We start from the raw sequence: 21,901 nt of genomic DNA on the forward strand, positions 1-21,901 counted from the left end.
ATTAACTACTCGTGATTTATTTTTGTTAAAAACTACATACTCCCGACGTTTCGGTTACTTTTCAGCAACCGTGATCACGGGCAGACGAGATGTGTATGACACTAAGTTTCATTTAAATGAATAAAACTCGCGAAAATCTTAGATCTCATTAAGTTAAATAATAGTTTTAAAAAAACACGCTTTTAAAATTAATTGAACTAAAAAATTAATAATAAATGCATTTGACTACATTTCATATTTTTCCTCTCGTAGATAGTTGCCACTAGAATGATTGCAATATTAAATATCAAGCACCCCATGCTATTTACTCTGAATTAAATTATTCTGTTAACAACTTATATTTTATTATAATTTTATTTTAAGGTGATTAACTATGAATGTTTGATCTTCTACTACTGGAATATAATTTCTTTGTAGTTAAAAATTGTTTTTTAATTTTAATTCGATTAGCTATAAAAGCGTGTTATTTTTAGTTTTTTTAAAACTATTATTTATTTAATGGATTTTCATGTTTTTAGTGACAAGTTATGTTATATGCGAAAAATTCTAATTTTTTAATTTCCATTTTTTTTTTAATATTAAACCAAATTAATCTAGTGGCATGTTTTGTGTCCTGAAATAAGTGAGTTGGGATATTAAATAAAAGACTCATTTAAGCATTTTTACAGATCATACATATTTATTTATCCATTTCATACTATAGATATCACACTGGCCCGCCCTTACAAAAATAAATGTGTAATACGTCAACCGATATCCGCGCCAACTGACGCTGTCGCCTGTCAAACGCCAACAATGGCGTCCCCCCGCAATAAATACTGGATTCAAAAAGTTACTAAACCTACAACAATTTGGACACATTCACTGACAGCGCGGCGACAGTCAGGACGGACATCGACGTCGTCAGCTATATATAAAAGAGAATCCAAATTAATCTAAACCGTTACACAGGTATAGTCGATACACAATAATTTATTAAATTTAATCATATACGTTAACATTAAGAAATTCGCACATATTTGACACATAAAGCGACAAAGATATCGATGAAGACTAAGCATTAAGATATTGGTCCGAGAACACTGAAGCGAGCTGTGTCCGCGTACAATAAACTAGCACCAAGCCACTGTGATACAACTTACAAGCGACACGGACACGGCGCCGCGAGCACACTACACGCGGGAGTCTCAGCGGCAATCGACTAAACACTTTTAGTGATACGAAGGTCGGACATCAAATTACGCGCCAACGCAAATTATGCTCGTGCAAAACATTATCGAAAAATTGGAAAGGTAAAAACGTATAAAATATTCTACATGTCAGTTTCCGCGTCACATCGAACATGTTTGCGTCAGCGTCGACAATGGCAGGTATTTATTGAGCTGATCGTATGCAATTATACGGAAACCAGAGCCTCGTTTTATTCCGGTACTGCCGGACTACTTCAGCCTTTCAGATATATATGACAATATGCTCTTGATATGTAATACAGATACAATGTTCATTAGTACTGGGTACGTTATACATAGGCTATATCCACACTGTACATAATATGGCGGATAGTCACTTACAACATTAAAACTCAAGGGTCCTTTAATATATGCTAGGTATAAAGAAAACTATGTGAATATTGTTATCAAAACGTTAATCTAATATACAGTGTTAAGGTGTGTTTAGATATGTGATAAAAGAGTGTAAAGATAGGTTCGTGTCACCAGAGATCCGAGTTTAGTTTAGTTTCTATAAAAATATGACCTCATATCAAATTTGAGAAAAAACTTTCGTCCGATCGAGAATTTACCGACGCTGTAGACAGCTGAAGAACATATTTATTTAATTTTTTTTTTGTTATTTTTCTTAACTAGAAAATAATGTACAAAACGTCTAAGTATAAAAAATATAATTATAAAACACTCAACTGACTTTTAAGCTCAAAGTAAAAATAATATATAAAGGCATCGTAAAAAATCTAGCATGCCTATTACAAAATATCACACAAAGGGTTTCGTTTGTATTACCAAAAGTGCGGCGAAAGAGTGAGTGAATGATCGATCGAGTGAGTGAGTGACCCGCGACGGGAGGGCGGGTGTGGGTCTCCGGGGCCGAAAATTTTAAACATTTACTAATAAAATATTAAAGCTTAACATACATAAAGATTAAGCATCTCTGCACCTTAGATATACAATAGCCATTCAAAATAACCGCAGACTAAAATATCTCATCCTAAAATAGTCTTAACATTAAACTATAAGACTCGACAGTTCGGAAACTTAAATTAGGCCAGATTAAAAAAAATATAATAAAATAATGCATTAAAAAAAATTGTAATCATTAAAAAAATACGCTCGTAAATAACACTATAATATGTGATGATAGATGTAAAAAAAATAATGATAATATATAAACTAAAGTAAACGTGGTCGCGTCCGACGCGCGGCGGCGGACCACTCAGACTTATGAACGAAGTAAATTAACGAGGCAACACAGCGAGACGCCGAGACGAGGCGGTCAGAATATATTATAAAATAATCAGTTGACGGTGGTCTTAGAGGTCCAGGTCTCCGGGGAAACCATTCAGCTAGATTCCTTCTCCTTCTCTTTCTCCTTTTCCTTCGACTCTGGAAAATGTAATCATTATTATTATTATTGTACCTGTCATCTGTCACTTTGATTATATAGAGTAACGTATTAACAGGAATTTTTACACTTTATACTAGAAGATATAATATAAAATTTAAATATCGTTTGCAAGCTTAAGCAATAGAAAAAAATTCGTTTGTAACATTAAATAAAACTTATATAACGCCGATTTAATTGTTTAACAAGCAGTCGAACCTCGAACATATGACCAAATTACTAAACGTACATTCAGAACAGCCTTTAGACGGATGGTTCGTGGTCTTGTAAAACGAATTATATAAATAAATTATAATACGATCATATAAAATATAAAACCCTTACCGCGTGTTCGAATAGTCGAACTGAATACGAAAAATATTCAGTTTTACATTCATAAATCATCACACTGTCAATTAGGGTTTACGAAATCATAACTGTAAACTGTCCGTATTTAGTTCGACGATACAAACTTATGTTAAGAGTAAAATAATAAGCGTTCAAACAAGCGGCTTGCGCGGTGCGTCTAAAGACTGTCAGCTCCGATGACGGCGGGCTTCATCGAAGCCAGTAATGTGCGTTTTGGCTGCGTTACCTAAAAACTTTAGACCTCCCAAGTTGGCAACATAATAATAATAACGTCTTGTCGCGTATATGCAAATAATATGATATACTAACAGCTTGTCCGTGTAAGCGTAAGCATAAGCGCTATCTCTGTATCCGAGGTCTACTAATCGCATGCCTGGTCATAGTTGTATCGAGACTGACCTTCGTCACTACCGTTAGTGACCTCCTCACCGTTCTTGTCACCGTTCTCGTTCTTCTTCTCTTCTTCCTTGGACTCCTTGTCCTTCTTCTCCTCGGAGCTCTCCTTGGCTGGTTTCTTCTCCTTTCCGGATTTCCCCTTGGCCGGTGTCGCCGGCTTCGGCTTCGGCTCCAAGGAAGGATCTAGGACCAGCTTGCCGATGTTCTTGCGGTCGTGCATCTTCTGCATAGCCTCACCGACCTGATGATAAAGGGAAATATCCGTATAAATTACAATCCGTATAATAATGATACCTTCGAAAAGAATAAACTGTTTTATAGCAACCATTGTCCAACATAAAACAAAAATAACAATTATCAGTGATTCACTGATAAATATAATAATAAAGATCCCGGTATAACCTTACACGAACAGATGAAGTTATATAAAAAAACCAGATGTGATCAACTAACGTCTTCCAGGGCCCAGGTGGAGTCGACCAGGGGCTTGACCTGGCCCTGCTTCCAGAGCGCGAACACTCTGTCCACGGCGCGGCGGACGGTGTCGCCCCGGGCGTGCTGGAACAGCAGGTGCCGCAGGTTCAAGCCCGCGAGGCTCTTGTTCTCATCGAACAACTTGATAGGAGACACCTTGTCCACCTGCCACCACTGCGGACGGAGTCATTGGTCAGTGTACCATACATTTATTAATAGAGTCAGTCTCATTCATTCTTCATGAGATAGTTAATGGGTGCCATTAGTCAGTGTGACGTCACCAGTCATGACCAATTGACAGGTGTCAGAAACGCAAACTAGGGAGCGGCTGGATCATATTGTAAGTATATCTTGAATGACAGAATGGTATTGAAAATATTTGGGAAGGATACATCAATATTTTTTTTTTAAAGGAGTTGCGTTTTTTTTAAATATTTCATACTATACTGCTAATTAAACTCTAGTCGCACTCATTCTTTTGGTGCAGTGAAGATCTTAAAATGAGTTTATTTTGACGGTTTAAGCTAAGACATAGACACATTCCAGTTAATCAGATGAGAGAATCATTAAATACTCACAGCACGCGCCGCGCTGAAGAAGCTCTTAGTCTCGCCGGTCACGATGTTGGATGAGCCTGTCATATAAAAGTTAAACATTTATACAATGCTTTTAACAGAACCGTTTGTAGACATTTAACCGAAGTTTTAAAAATCCGACACAAAAACGTCAACAACCCGTAAGCAGATATGAGTGGCCATATTGTTTTTTATTCGATTCTCTTTACGAGCGCTTTAAAATCGGCCGCGTATATCGGGTTCTAAGTCATATCGTTTTTACATCCCGAATGCTGGGTCGTAAAAAGTGAAAGATTGTTTCCACTACTTAGAACATTATGACTTGTTCTATATTTACAACGTACCATAAAGAATGTAGCGTCCCATGGGCTTGAGGAGGGAGTAGCCGCGGTTGCACTCCTCGCCGCACAGACAATCAAGAACAATGTCCACGCCATCAGGGGATGACCTGTTAGAAAAGATTACAATTTATCAAATGCCTAAATTTAATTATATTATGCAATTGGCAATAATAAATAATGACATCTGTCACTCCACCATTTTGATTGCTTGGTATAATCATGGAGACAGAAAGGTGAGTGGTGTACAAAATAATCGATTGATCATTTTTTTTATTCCATAAACATTCTTAAACCGAATGAAATAAACATATTCTCGGTAATAATAAATCAAAATCGATTACACATATAAGTTACCTATAAAACTTTAAAGTTAGTAAACCACGAAATCGATTCAGACGAGACTCAATATCATATTGATGTTTTGCAAGTGAATATGTGATTGGCTGAATGTCCAACAGCACTTTATATTCATAGACGTATGAATACAGTAGTAAAACGCATTATTTAATGTCTGCTACACACTTATATTGCGTATCCTTAATAACAGTTCGCGTCGTCAAAAAAAAAAAAAGAAAAACATATAGTCTGAGAAGATACACGAATGGAAAAACTAGGAACTATCTGTATTTAATTTGACAGACTCAAACTAGTCCTAAGTGTGTATCTGTACTCTGTAGTAATGAACGATACTACGCCTGCTTCTTGCTTAACGTACTCACATACATCTAGTTGTTTATAATGAACATAGCGCAAGATATTTTTATATTTGTCTATTTAAGAGGATAAATGCGTCGAGTTAGTTCTACCCTGTGATATAAATGGATCAATTAGATGGTCGCCAACGTAATTAGACCTTGACTTTATCAAAACTGTCTTCCCACAGGACTCTTAAGGGCTCTTTAAGTATAGATCTATATTAATTGGACACAAGTGTTAGATGGAATTTAGGTACATATATTTTACTAAATAAATCGAAATTTTATTTGTACATCATATCAAAAACGTTTCATCTCTAGTTTATAAGTATTTTTCATACTAGCAACAATGATGACAATTATTAAGAAGGTTAAAAATAAATATATTAAATCACAGTCAATACCTTAAAATTTAAGTTTGTAGAAAATTTAAAAGAGTGATTAGTTCAAAGAAATCTTAAGAGTATAAAAACATTGCTCATGAACGTTTAGAAACAAAAAATAATATAAACAATACTATATAACTGACAGCCCTATTCGAAGACATTAAGCAGAGCCACGGTTCATTTTACACTGGCTTGTTTGTATCACACGAGAGCTGTGAGCGATATGGGTGGTACAGAGAAATATGTAACACTAATTACAACCAATTAACAGAGCTGGGATGTAGAACAATTGGTTTATTATCCAATGGAATTTGTTGGACGTCTTGCACATATTCCGTTGATGCTATTAAGGAATTTATTTTTAAAACCTCTGATTGTTAATTAATTATCATTTAATATTAAAACCTCTTTGAACGATACTTTCTTTAAAACAATAAAACCTTTTTTTTTACATACATACCTCTTGCAACAAATGGATATGACTTGTTAGAAAATAAAATATTAAATTGATACAGTAATGAATTATTCAGTATTTTTTTTGTTACTATTTGAATAACAATTGATATTATTAGTTCCGATACACAGCGCAATATTTTTGAAATGTAAGACGTTCTATTTCCGTACAATTTTTGAGCAATTTTAAATTCATCGCCACTCGTGTCCGATAGAATAGCCGTAAAACGTAAAAGACGTAATAAAAATATTACGAGCGCTCATTCAACATCAATTTGTTTGCACACAATTTAATGAATCGTAAAACTTTTACTAGAAAGAGGATTGACAAAAAAAAGTTACCAAAGACTATTTATTCACAGACAAAAAACCAAAGAAATTTTGCTTTCAAAACTTCATATCTCATCCAAGTAATAATAATTATACTAAAAGGATCTGACATTATTCTTAATGGCGATATGATTTTCAGAATTTTCTTACACCAAATATATCCATATTACACTTTTAAAGACGTGATTCACAAAGGAACATATCGGAAATGTAAACGTTAACGCTGTTCAGTGGAATGCAATTAATTAACGTCCACGATTATTGCAAATATTTATCTTCGCGGCTTTTCTTCTTAACATTGATTGTCATATTATAAATATATATTGAAATCTTTATACCTTAGATTTATATAAAATCTTCTTGTTGTTACTATAAGCTTTAAAAGATTTACAAATGAATATACAATGATAGAATTGGTATTCAAATCGATCGAGGATTTTTTGGCTGAATGTAAAGCAGAATTGTAAAGCGTTCCATATTTAAATTTGGAATAATAATTAATCTATATATATATAAAGGTTAAATGATGTACAGAATGCTATACTTACTTCCTGACTTCGCTTGTGTAGTCGCTGCCTCTCTCCAGCAGGTGGTCGATGTTGTTGTTGTTGGCCTTGAGAGCCTCGTGCTTGCTCTTGGAGCAGACGCCGTATACGGTCACGTTTTCAACCGTCTTCGCTAACTGAGCCACCGCCTGGCCCTGATTACAAACAGTTTTTTTTTTTAAATTTAATACATGCAAATGAATAATTATATTCATCCAATGTCAGATAATTTAATAATTATCACAATAATAAATGCTCACGATAATGAAGTTCAGCTTCAACGGAATAATGAAAGCAATAATAACATCAGCGTGAAACATTGTTTGAATCAAATTAGTTTTGAGCCGCGTACGTATAATTTAGGAAAACAATTTCATATATGTTGATACAATTAAGCAACGGCTATCATACACAAAACTCAAATTACGGTTCACTGACCATCATAATTAATGACGTAATGGCGGAAGCGGAGAACATTCCAGAGCGCACTAGGATTTTCTCACCCAATTCAGTGCAATTAGACATTAAACATATATATTTTTTAACCGAAACTCCTTCACCCATACGATTTATATGCCGAGTAAATATTAAACAGTTCCCAGGGTCGATGGCACAAGATTATATTTAGCAAACATCATTTATTTGTGCATTTCAAGTGCGACGGGATTTTATTTTTCCCTTATTATTTATAAAGACCAAAGATTTCACATTATACGAATCGTTTTTAAGGTTTATTTAAATAATAGTTTCTATTCTTTATAAAATAAAGCATTTTTTCTATTAATATTCTATTTTCTGTTATAAAACGAACGCTACAAAGAGAGCGTAGTATTTTTTTATTATCTGTGCTATAACGGAATAAAAGACGTATTTCAATTCGCAACTGCAGATTCCGCAGTCGTGCTTCGAAGGCTTCATTCGTATTGTGCAATCCTATATAGTTAATGTAACTGAAACTCTAGAATTAATAAAAACCAACGGGAATCTCTACAAACGCGACATGTTTTATGGGCTTCGCGTAATTATATATATATAATGATGAATTATTGCTATACTAACGAATAACGATCAATACGATGAGTCTTCGTATCAGAACAGTGTGATTTGACAGAACAGTTTATAACAAATTTCATTTTAGTTGTTATATAGTTATGTTATAATAGATATATATAGTATCTAAAGTTACTTACAACGCCACCCCCAGCGGAGTGAACGAGTAGGCTCTTGCCGGGTGTCAGATTGGCCATTTCGAAGAGCAGTAGGTAGGCAACCACGTAGTTGGTGGTGATGGCGACAGCGTCCAAGGCCGACATACCCTCGGGTAACACGTACACATACTGGGCGGGTACAGCCACCAGCTCAGCCCAGGCCTTGTACTCCGGCAGAGCTACCACTTGATCTCCAACCTTAGTTACGATGATAATAACAAAAATTTACGATAGATATTTATTTGAAAATAGATACCTAAAAAATTTGTCTTTACGCAATTGTGTACAAATAATATTTTTTTTTACAGAAAATATCCTAACAATTAAGTTTATTTGTAAAAAAAAAAACCCTAACATGAAACCTCCTTTGTATATAAATCATAAAAAATACTAATATATTATCTGTGGTGTACAGTTAAGTATTAGCATTTTCATATGTATTGTGGGTATAAAAAGATCTCCTCGCATTCACATTCAGTTTAGGCTTACGAAGTTAGTCAACTTAATGGTACATTAACATAAAATACAACATCCTTCCTTTATCCATGAAAGTAAGTCAATGGACTGCAAATTTACTTTTAATTACTATAATTAATAATAGTAACGGTTACGTCCTGTGTTCATCTATTGCTTGTTGCGCCGTTTTTTATCATTCCACTAACAGATATAGCTTTCATTTCACTTGCCAATCTATCAAAAGAGATTTATCTGAACAATATGTTACTAAATTCATACACGTGTTAATATAAAAAAAAAACATGACGAGCGTCGGTAAAAAAATATTCGTCTGGGGCGGGACATCTCAATCAAATTAGGCAGGTCAATAGAACCATAGACGAAACTTGGTATAATTTACTTTTATTCAAAACGCTCCGGCACAAAACATTCATCTTTAACAATGTCAATAAACGCGGTGAGAATAATGAACGCATTTTTAATAATAGAGTTAATAAAACCTTGAACGGTATGACTTTATGGCATAACAATGGTTATATTTATATATGGCATTGTATATTTATTATAAAGCTATTTATAATTGCCACCCGATGATAGTGAATAATGTCATTTTAACAATGATATTTCACACAACCTTATATGTAAAGTGAGTGTGACATAAAATGACATACTTGTCATCTGGGAAATGACACAGAGATATGTCATTGTTAGCTGTCAAGTATGTGAGGCAAACATCTTGTACTGTAAGTAATACGCTTAGGTGTTATACCTACTTATTATATCAAGTCATCTGGAAAATAAGTCTACTTGTTGAACGTAAACCAAGTGCGATCTTTTTACACTTCATAAATACAGAAAAGGAATTTTTAATAGATTTGTATTACTTTAATTCAAGTACCTTAAAATCGGTTACTCCTTCTCCGACTTGTTCGATCTCTCCTGCGCACTCAAAGCCTAGGATGAACGGCGTCTTGGGAGGAGAATCAATAGCTCCCTGACGAACGATCAGGTCTTGGAAGTTCAGGCCGCTATAGATAAAAAAAAATTAGAAGGTTAAGTAGGCACTAAAAACTATAAAAACATATTTTAATTATTCCGAACACGAGTAAACTACAATACTAACAGTGAATCATCGTATTTATATAGCACCCGTTACATTTTAATAAAACGGAGATCCTAATTATTATATTGAGGCAAAGGTATGCGGTAGTTATTTGTATCACGCGCCAGAACACGACCGGCATAAAGAATATACATTTGAATATTAAAAAAACTTCTATATATCAATCATCGGTTATCGATGAGAACCGATACCTGCTTGTACAACACTATATTAAAAATCATCGATTTTTTTTTTAAATTTAGAATCAATTCGTATACGATTCAACGAGAACCGGTGAGTGTTTATGATTCATAATTACTTAATATACATTGCAATCGGACGCAAATACATGTAATTGTTGTTTGTAGTTACGTGCCGTGCGTACAAACTGGGTGCGTCGAAGTAATCGATATTCGCGATTGTTTCCCCCCACCGGTGGCATCGATACTATATTTTTCATCTGTCTATACCTACACTCATCAGACAGACAACTTGTACAATGGAAATCTGACGTCGTTATATTGTTTACCTACAAAGCGACTTGACTTATACGTTCCGAGAATTTGTAAGACTATTTCAAAAATGTCATTGTTACAAACTTAAGGCGAATATGTATAAAAATGAATATAATATGAAGATTATTAGCATAAAGGTTTTAACTTTATTAGGGATTGTCATTCCGAGTCAAAAATTATACAAAACTTCATATGAAATTATTAACATACATCTTTCACAAAATTTTTTTTGGAGTCGTTATATATTATGTATATAAAAAAAAAACAATATGAAAGGCTGCGTTCGGAAACAGAATATAATTAAATGAGATAGTTTGAGACGCGAGTGAATGAATCTAAATCCTGTACGGTGGGTGGTCTCGCATGAACAGAAAACTAACACGGAATATAAGATAACGAGACTCTTCCTATTCTAAAATTGTACGCGATCGAGATTTCTCTTTAATTTTATAACAGTATGCGTTCAATTAACAACTACGATGAAACATATTATTACAAAATATATTATAATATTTTCCATAAAGCAAGCACTGCTTTATTCAGCCTATTTCTGGCATAAAATTTATATACAATGATGTAAACGAAATAAAATAAACTATGTATTTTAAATACTTTCGTATATATTATTACATATTTGTTTATGAATATAAAAAAATAATATTATATTATATTGAGAATCTATAATAAAATAAAATCATAAAACAAGTCACGCAAAATAATAATTGAACGTATGATTCACACTTGATTCCAAAATGATAGCTTCCTATTAAAATGACCTTTATCCGAAATGAATGAATCACGGCCGGGGGCTAATGTTTACATTGTTTTGTTGTTCGCTTGATTCACTCGAGGGGACGGCCGGGGCAGCCACGTCTCCCCTCAGACAGTAACATTAATGCAGCAGTAGGTAATTGTAAATAATTAATCAGTAACGTGGGACCCTAAGAAAGGGCTTCGTCATACTAATGCAACGTACTATTCGCGCCCGCATACTTTTTATTGGTTCAATTAGTCTCGGGAAGTGCAGTTTGAAACTGAGACTTATCGTCAATTGGATCGTTTAGGACTCAGCAGGGACAGGAATGTTAAGCCAAGATTATCTCCACCTATTCTCACATTGAATTTTCTACGCACGCTACCTGAGCGTTTGTTCAACGATTTAAACGGCTCCCTCTTACACACATAGATGTAATAGACTCAGGTAAGAAATTAAGTATTATTTGAATCGTGGAACAGATTAATTTTAAATTTCTTTGTTAATCGCCATGTACGTTATACAACTACTATAGGCCAGTGGGTGCATTAAAATGAACTATATTTTTTTATCTATAGTTTGTGAATTTTAACATAAAAACTCTTTTGTGTTACATAAACATGTCGAACGTCACTAGTCTTACTGAGAGCTTATGTATTTATTAAATTGGCTGTATAGTTTAAGATGTTGATAAGTCACACAAGGATTAAGACACTAGAAATCTTAAAGTATAAAATTCTTATTGCAAATTCCTCTAGTGTTTTACAGTAAAGCGATTACAACCCTACAAGAGCGTAAGTGGAACTATAATGCGATTTATGAATTATGTAGAAATTCTATTCACGCATTCCGAATAACTTTCCGGTTTATTAAGCAAAGCCGAATGATACGCGACGAATAATTATGAATAGATTATTCTCGTCACCGACGCCCCCGTCTGATACTCACAAATGAATGAGCCAACGGCCTGGCGGGGTTGAAAAATTAATCAGACAAGGGTTGGACTTAGTCAGCCGCCGGGCGTCGCGACGCCACGTCATACACCGGGCTCCGGCGCCGCCGTGAAGCATTACTAACACGCGACCAAAAGCGACATCAAACATAACCACTGTTACTTTAAAAAATCAACATTTTATTGTCATGGCACTAATAAGCACTTTTATATTGTACCCACATGCCTTCCTGGATATCAATTATTGTGACAATCACGATTATATTTTTTCAATATCACATAATATCTTTGTAAATAACAGTCATTTTATCATGAAAATCCAACATTGTAAGTGAATTTGGCATTGATACATCCTTAAAAACATTCACGTCTTTTTAATTGGTTGGTTGTTTTAAATGTGGCCTCCATCCGTGCAAAGACGTGCACTTCACGTCTTTTCATAGCTAGAATTTATCTTATTGACTTGACAGTCACACAGACAGCTACTTGTCTATGACAATTCAAATGAAATAAGTATTAAGTATTGATATAAAAAGTTTTTATATGATTGTAATTCGGTCTGTGCCGCCACATCACTACAAACTTCTTCCGTTCGGCGCTCATGTTTCATACCGCGGACGTGCTTATACTCGGGAAAGTCCTTAACTGTATCCAACTACGACGTCGTTATTCGAGAGTATATAGATAATAAATTCACTTTATTTTGCACGAAATAAAAAATATAATCGTATTTTATTTACGTTATATTAAATATTATAAGATGTTATTCGCGTGTTTTGAAGTTTGTGCATTTTATAAATGTATTCATACTTTTAGTTATTAAATATTTAACTATGTAATTCTATTAAGTTCTCTTTTTATTATATACGTATGATAATTAACTGTTAATGTGAAGACTCATATGCTCCTAGCAAAAATGACTGACTCAACTGTCAGTAATCCCACTAATTGGATCCAATTTGATCTTCAAACTTAATAGAGAACTAAAAATGCCATCGGTAATATGATTAAAATTTCCTCATCGCAATACTTTAATTAGCCTCGTCAAAAACATAGAGATAAAATCCTCTTAAATAATTTTGATTATATTTAAGGATATTATAAATATAGAACCTCAATACAACTTTAGTGATGAACGCGGCTGAATGAATCCGATCAGTGTCTTTTAAATCGAATTTAATCTTTGTGCATACAACACCGACAGCTACGCGCCATAAATTAGTAATGAGTCAATATGAAATGATTATACGCAACGTGAGACGTTGCGGTCAGTACGACCAATATTATGATTTATGAATAAAAATAAGTCTATTTCACGTTCCACACACACAAAACCGCATAGAATGGAATTTCCACATTCGCGTGCATTTTGAATCATTTGTATTCCGTACGTATCCGATAGTTGGTGAACTAACCTACGTATTACGAACGTACGATGAATAGACACAGGAAACTGTGGCATCAATTATCGCTGTTTTATATTCTATTAATATGTTATAATATCCTGAAGCGTGATTTTTATACAGGCTTAAAAACTGAGCGTTTAACATAACTGAGTTTCGTGTTTGGTTATATTGAAATAACGCTCTCGGCAAATGACATTTACGTCAAAACTACATCGCGTGCGTTGAGGAATTTTTAAAATACTATGTCAAAGTGGCGTGACTATGCCACAGTACTATTCTTAAAGTATTTAGGGTAGTTAGTATTTAATGATGTAGTGACCAACGATTTTATCTGACCGAATTTATTCTATCGGTTTTTTGGCTTTCGCGCTTTAATTGTCAACATTAAGATCATATCGGTTTTGCAACACTACATGATAGTATGATACTTTATCAAATCAATTTAATAAAAATCATTTTACTTAAATGTAATCTTAAATAGCAATTACCGGTTTCCTATTTAATTTTATGAAACTTTGTGAAGCTGTCAGCCGGGTACAAAGGTATGAAAATTTTTGCTTTTTTTTTAAATTAAACTATTGTTAAGTGACTCTATCGATGTTACATTGCTAAATTTATTTCTGTTTTAATTTATGGCCGAAATCATAATATATATAATACACTTTAAAATAATACGTGACTAACAACCAAAAAGCAAATTATCGTTAGGATTTATCAACAAATAAAATACTTTTTAAATCGACATGAAAAGCTATGGCCTACTTCATATAAGATCGTATCGTACGAAGTTTATTGTTAAAATATAAACAAATAGTTCAAAGAAATTATATATATATATATATATATATATATATATATATATATATATATATATTCATACAGAAAATCTTTGCCTACAAGGAATTTTATTGTTGGTCCGTAGATCCTTGCTCTGTGGTGTGTTCGTGAAAGCCTTTACTTACACAGCGATTAATAATAATGTCAGCGTTAATTGTCCTCTCAGGAAGTGAGTCCTCATTCTACAGCTGGTTGGATACATTGGGGTGACCATAGACCATAAATTTAAACATGCATTAAACTTATCCAGCCATAACCCTCTTCATTCACAAACATTATATTATCTATACATAATATTCAAAACGACTTAATTATAATCAGCACTGATCAATATGTAATATTAAATAATGTCTATCGGAACGTAACAAGTAATAAAACGTTATAAACATTTAATGTCGGATGTAATTCAGACAAGAAATCGATTTACTGTCCGTCAATTATCGCTTTCAAAAGCAATGTACTTCTGATAATAAGCGTTCTAGAAGATTCGAGTAACCAGTGCCCTTCGATACAAAAGCCGGAGTATGCCACTTTTTACGTCTACTTAGTGAATTTTCGGGCCATCTTTTTTGTTGTGCCCATAAATGTATACGAATTTTGAGGCACGTTTAAGATGATTATTTGATTTCATGATATCTACTTGAATTATATATTTTCATTGTAAATATGATATTAGTTTTACAGTTACAACATTCACTTCATACCAGTTAGGTCTCATATCAAGATTATCAAATATGTCTAGTTTCCTGTGTTTAATATAAACACGGACGCCATATTTAAGTAACACACGTATCCTTTAGTAAGTTTTACAGATAATTAATAATAGTCTTAGACTTTTATGTTTGTATATTCAATATTACAAACAACATTATCTTCTGTCAATACTCATACGAAAATTCCGAAACCTTATCGATACTTAGAAGTTAAAACAGGATAAGGGCTATAATGATAAGAATTTCTTTTTATGTTCCACCTGAAGGCTGACATTAAGATAGACAGTCCGATAAAGCATAATTCGCCAAAATTTTCAATTATCACTAAGAAATCGTTAACGGTACTATTGGAATTTGTATTCCTGTCACGATTTATAATTAAGGAACATTCTCGTTATGATATCAAATATACAAACAAAACTTTTAAACGACTTATTAAACAAACCACATGGGGACAGCAGAAGGTGGGATGCGGGCGAGAAAAGGGCATATACGGGTCCCAAATGTTGCGTGTTGTATCACATTGACCGTCCCTTTCTGGCCTCGGGAGACAGTCCCAAATGTTAGGGCACGTGCAAACCGCTCATGTAAGGGCGAACATCGAAACTATATATAGACCCACAACGAACACCGGAATTCACACTCTAAACACGTAAACGTTCGACTACACTATGAATAAATTTTAACATTACTCGTGACTAGGAATTTTTTTTGCATACAATCTACTTAGAACTCTCATATAAGCATAATATATAGCACTTGATCGTATTTGTAGCGTACTTTTTGCAATGTAATCGAAAATATGCGAAGGAAACATCGACAAAATCCTACCGAATAAAAGAAGGGAGTACCTACATGTTGGTGTGGCGACGAGTTCACCCCAAAATTTCCACCCTAACCTTGAATTAGGCGATTCAACTTAATCGAAACGGACGCGTGACTCAAATGAATGGATAAAAAAAATTAATTCCAACATCACCATAACAAAGATAATATAAAAAAAATACGGCTCTAATGCAGAGAATACACATTCGTGCTACAGCTTCGACTTTGCTAATATACAAACTTGATTGCGATTTATTTCAATATTAAAAGCTAAAATTATGTTCAGATACGTCCGATGATAAATTACGGAATCTGATCCGTTGATTAATGATAGCGAGAACACAATCCAGAACTATATTTTATGTCACAACCTCGACTGAGACGTTCCAAAAAAAGTGGTTTGATTTTCAAGTTTAGACTATTAAATAACAAAAACCGGAAGAACACGTGTGAAATACAACAGAATATACAGTCATTCATCACTAACATATGGCTTGAGCTTTTTTTATTCGACTCCAAAAATACAGCTTAAATAGGAGACATTTTAAACAAGCAGTTTGTGTACCGCATCATTACAATGATAGACATTATTCCAAGATAAAATGAGAATATGTTATAGTTATAAATGTTATAACTATAATGATGTTGGACTTAAATGTCTGCATTGAACCTAGACTTGAACGAAAAAATATAAAGACGGCAGGACCTTAAAAATAAGTATGATACGAGAAATATTTCATGTGTACCAGTTATGGATGTATATATTTAATGATACCTATAAAAAAGTATCGGCGTCGAAAGACTCAGGGCCTGCGGAGATTGGTCGCTGGAACCGGGAGTTGGGGACGCGTCGTATTGATCTGCTCCCCGTCGCCCCCCGGCCTCGCCCTCCCCCGCTCATACCCTCCTTCCCCTCAACCCCGCCAGACATTACAGGAGCACTCGCGAAGGCAACCCTCACCCCCTAACAGGGAGCCGACGCGCGCCAGCCGACACGACGCAACCACACCCCTTTTGCGAACCAACTCATGGGTTATTCCAAATCTATCTAACCAGCAATCGAAAAATAGTAATCTATAACATGACAGAACTCAAAACTACATATTACTGTCCTAAATCGATGGTTCTACCGGACACGTAATCAAATCGATAATTTCATGTCCGCGCACTCATGAAACATCGCTCGACATTCCGAGAAACGCACACGGCTCCGAATTTAGAAGATTTGTCAATTATAATGTGTATATTGAGTTAAAAAAACGAGGATTAAGAGAATGCGATGGGCTCGCCTCCATATACAGTGGGAGTTGAATCGATTATGTATAGAGTCTGAGGTTAAACATTTTGGCAAGTTCATTGACTTGGAGAACAATGTGCCCGTCGGCGACAGTAGGAGCGCAACACGACCCGCCACCAGCATCTGTTACGATCAAGGATTTCTCTTTATAGTCGCCACATGTCCTAAACCAAATGTCTTAAACATACCGCTGGTGACAACAAAGAAAATAATTATTCGAGAGACTAACAACAGCGAACGTTTATGACAATAACTTTTTAAAAAGCTATGACATATGACCCGACTTTGTCTTTTATCATTACATAAAAAATTTAATATCTGTGCAAATCTTAATAACTTTCATTAATGAGTCAATATCGATAACTTAACTAACTTATCTTCCTGACTCATCAGCGAGTTTTAAACATACGTATCGAAAATAAGCTAGTGACGCACGCCCAGTCTTAATGTTCACACCATTGTTTTGCAAATGAAATTAATTCCCCCACATAAATTCAATTGTGATAGCAATACAGCGAGCTGCTACAGACGATATGAACTTATTTACATATAAGTACCACTTCAAAAACAAAAAAGAAACGACGTTATTGCCGACCATAATTCCAGGGTATGAAACACCTGCAGCTTCAATCTGAACTCAAAAATATTTTATTGACCTTGAGTTAATCGGTAAATTCTTCAGAAGTCAAGACATTTAGTTAAAGTCAGACAGTGAATCTTTAATGATAATAGTTATTACAAACTGAAGTCGCGCAAAAAAGATATGAGTACACCCACTCACCGTTTTAAGGGGGGTAAAGACTTGGCTTAGTGTTTCAATCAAGTTGGTTCAAGTGCATTACTTTCTACTGAGTCATAGGAAAAGAGCTATCTCGTTCAGACATTCTCAATAAGGAAGAGGGTAATAAACAAATTCATCTCTCCCATCTTATGTGGCTACGAAGTCCATTAAAATGCACAATGCTGCAGTCAACTCTATACAACTCGGGAGCAGTTCTCAAAGGGCAGATGTATTTTTAGACTTCAAATTGATAAATCAACAAAGGGAAGGATGTGAGCAATTAACACGTAATTTTGGTGCAAAACTGTACCGAGCTAATGACATCATGACGGCTGTGGAATCATCGATAAGAGATTATACATCGATAATAAAATCAATCGGTTTCTTTGAAAATATGAGCAATACTAATAACTATAAATGTAACACAAAGGAAACGGTCGTAATGTCTTCCATTATTTTATTAATTAGATTCCGAGAGAAAGCCACATGTACAAGGGCGTTAGCTGTACGGATTGTTCTCGGAAGACGATTCTGACACCGACTTGACCCAATTGAATATAATGGTGTGTTATTCGTGTGAACGATCCCTTCTTCATATGCAACAAAAAGTTTAAGAGCAGCGGCCGCGGGGCATCTGCTCTCAATACTGTACCGTAGAGTTGAATTCAGTTTTATAACTCTCGCCGACATTCATTTAATAGGGCTATCAACTAAGGAACCCTTGTGAGCAACCGAAAATGGCTGATAGTTCCATGTAAATATATCTCTAAAGTTTACATTACATCTATTTTAAGATCCCTTGTACGTATTACGCTTGCGTAAAAATCGCTTCCCGTAAAATTAGACGTGAATTCCACTTACTTTATCTACTATTTTGTTTATCTTTACTCAAATCCATTAAGGACGTCAAAATATTGAGTTAACATTATTTTGGTTGGCTATGGATTAGTGGAACCCTATGCAAATAGAAGTTAAAAATATTACACAGTTTTATTTATTTATACATTTTACTACAAGTTTCGTGTAAGTTCATAACTTATTTTTTACAATTCAGAAACGACGATCTCTGACATAAATGAGGTAGGTATCTTTTTTTTATTTTATCCAACTAGAAATATGCGTTATTTGCATCTAGGTATGCATGAGAAAAAACAGAACCTATATAACATAAAAACGTTTAAGATCTAAACCGTGTTGTGTACAAGTATAATCATCAAACCAGCGTCCAGTGCCGCTTGAATAGCAGTCAATTTATGTAGCAGTGTTTATATTTTCGCGGCAGCTGTTGTATGTGTCGCGGTCATTTACATAGTAAGTCGGCGATAAGCGAGCTATATTTAGCGAGAGGATGCGCTTCGCCTTACACTTACACCTACGAGTCCAATAACGATTGCCTCCCTCTGATTCCCCATGACATTCGACCATACTTAAATCTAACTTAGTCGTCTATTAAGATAGACTTCAACGATCGTGAAGGTTATAACATTATTATGAAGGGCTACTTTACCAATTGATGAATGGCCCGAGTCAAGTGCGCGCTTTGTTAGTGTTTCTATGCCAGTTAACATAAACGACAACGGTGGCAGATAAGTCATGAGTCGTGAGTAGCCGGCGGGACTTGTCTTCGCATTATCTGAAGCATTGGAGCGATAAAAACGAACAAAGAACAATATAAGTCATTTAAACTCCCTTTCGCGTGAACTCGCCTCAAGGCGTCCGGTGACAAACTTCAATTTATTCAATCAAACAATGAGCCCGTATCTTTATCACACGGATTTAGATTTTCTAACTTCTGTTATAACTCACAAGTTACATATATTGAAGCGGCTTTCAAGATTTTGCGGGATATTATTTTAAAATGATTTTTTTATAAGCACGCACTCTTTAGAATGCTAATCCGATTCGGGTGCCGGCGATGGAGGCGAGTACGTGCAGAAATTTCAATCGGATACAAAACCTGGGGAAGACGGCGCGGTAGGCAGATGTTTGTGAAACGGTCGAGACGCGCAAACGATACGCTGGATTAAATCGTACGGTGCGACCGGCATTAGGTAAGTAGGTTCGACTCATCGCCCGTGAAATTTATTATATTGAAAAGGAAAAGTGAGTAAATGCTTAATTGTAACTCAAAATAAATTGATGCAATTTCCAACAAGATTTCTACACTTTATGATCTACCCACGTTGTAGAAAGTAAAGATTAGGATTCTTCAATAACTCTAAATTTGAGAAGAATAAAACAATCTACCTTATTGAAAACCTATACTCGACGATTCATACCGCCTCAAATAGTTACAAAAAATACTCACCATGCCTTAACGCGGATAAGGACCTCTCCCTCGCCCACCGTAGGCTCAGGTTTCTTTAAAATCTTGACCGTTTTAAGACCACCGAAGCCGGTGAGTACAACAGCGCGCATCTCCTTCGGCGGGGGTGTCTCCTTTTCTTTTTCTTCGGTAGCCTTTTCCGGGGTCTCCTCTGGCGGGGTTTCGGTGGTCCCGTTCTCGGTGGGGGTCTTCTCGGGCGCCGCGGCCGCGGGGGCGTCAGTGCTTTCCGTCATGTTTGATATGAGCGAGGAGACGATCGAGCAATAGGAGAAACGCGATGAGAATGAACCCGATCGAATCAGACGGAAGCCGGCCGGCGAGACGACGCGTCGCGAAACGAATGAGTGGTGGGAAGGGCTCGCGCGCGCAGCTGGCCGCGGGCTCGGGGTGGCGGCGGGCGGGGGCCGGGGCCGGGGGGAGGAGGGTGCTCACGGGCGGCGGGGGGCGAGGGGCGCGGGGGCGGCGAACAGGTGGCCGCCGCCGCGCCACCCCGCGTCCCGCCGCACCAACTTCGCTCGATATTGCACTACACAGGACCTGGATTAACTTTATTACTCCATAGACGATATAAAAACCCGTGACTAAGACGCCCACGTCCCTGTTATTCTTTGGGTTTTAGAAATTAAAGCACTACACCGCAGACGTGACTTGGCAATGAATTAAACGCAGCGTTTAAGGGTTTTCAAATAATATTTGAATCGCATTCAATAATATTTTCAGGGTTCATTGCGATATCGGATATCGTAAGCTCAGTTTTCATACTCCCCTATAAATTAATAGCCAGGCCTCTTGCGTTTCTATAAATGGATATCTTGCAACTTGTTGATCATTTAACAGGTTTAGTTGTTATAAACAGGGATATTGCTTTTTTACTTGTATCACGGAACGTAAATGTAAAAATTTTAAATAAATTACGGCACCGATATTAAAAACCGTTAACACTTCACCTTCATTAGTGAAGAATCTATATTAAATACGACATATTTCAATGATTACTATCACTAGTTTTTTGTCGCAGTAGGCCTAAACGCTTTCAAAATACTTTGTAATCCAGTAGAACTCGTTTTGTTATCAAAATTATTTATGGACACCAAAAAAAAAAAAAACTATAAATATAGAAAAAAAGAATGCTGATTTTTAATTATCTCACCAAATACTCTAAAATGACTTTGCTAATTGATTACGTGCGTAAGTAAATGACATTTTAAAATACATATATGTATTTATTTCTATATGTAAAAAAATATTAAGTACATAGATACGTTTACGTGGACTATGTAGTATACGAACACACTACGCACATTGTAGGCGTAGCTGAAAATCTAATCAATATTGGCAGAACGCAAATCACTAACGTCTAGAGTCTAGACGATTCTATGAAAAAATATTAAAGCACAGATTATAAATAAATAATACAATCGGGGTATTAATTTCAATTGTAATTGAAATACATTTATGCTTTCATTATAACGTCTTAGTGAATGATCCCTTATAACTTCCAATTTGATACTGATTGTTGCCGGCTATTATTCCATTATTCATTTGAGTT

General features: G+C 35.3%; 1 protein-coding gene across 2 annotated transcripts; it reads right to left on the bottom strand.

The window, feature by feature from the left end:
- Positions 1-651: 651 nt before the first annotated feature.
- On the bottom strand, positions 652-20,703 carry LOC116771656 (synaptic vesicle membrane protein VAT-1 homolog-like). Of its 2 annotated transcripts, none has more exons than XM_061528075.1 (9): positions 20,335-20,703; positions 9,743-9,872; positions 8,371-8,586; positions 7,184-7,335; positions 4,775-4,878; positions 4,434-4,489; positions 3,835-4,029; positions 3,385-3,622; positions 652-2,618 (listed from the first exon to the last, which is right to left on the bottom strand). In XM_061528075.1, the coding sequence occupies exons 1-9, from the start codon at positions 20,583-20,585 to the stop codon at positions 2,575-2,577; spliced, it is 1,386 nt and encodes a 461-aa protein (XP_061384059.1). In that variant the 5' UTR covers positions 20,586-20,703; the 3' UTR covers positions 652-2,574. The 2 variants fall into 2 exon arrangements, with proteins under 2 accessions (XP_061384059.1, XP_061384060.1); XM_061528076.1 differs by having other exon boundaries at positions 3,415-3,622; positions 20,335-20,702.
- Between the last annotated feature and the right edge of the window lie 1,198 nt (positions 20,704-21,901).

Source organism: Danaus plexippus (genome assembly GCF_018135715.1).
Source record: "Danaus plexippus chromosome 16 unlocalized genomic scaffold, MEX_DaPlex mxdp_23, whole genome shotgun sequence".
Taxonomy (NCBI): Eukaryota; Metazoa; Arthropoda; class Insecta; order Lepidoptera; family Nymphalidae; genus Danaus; species Danaus plexippus.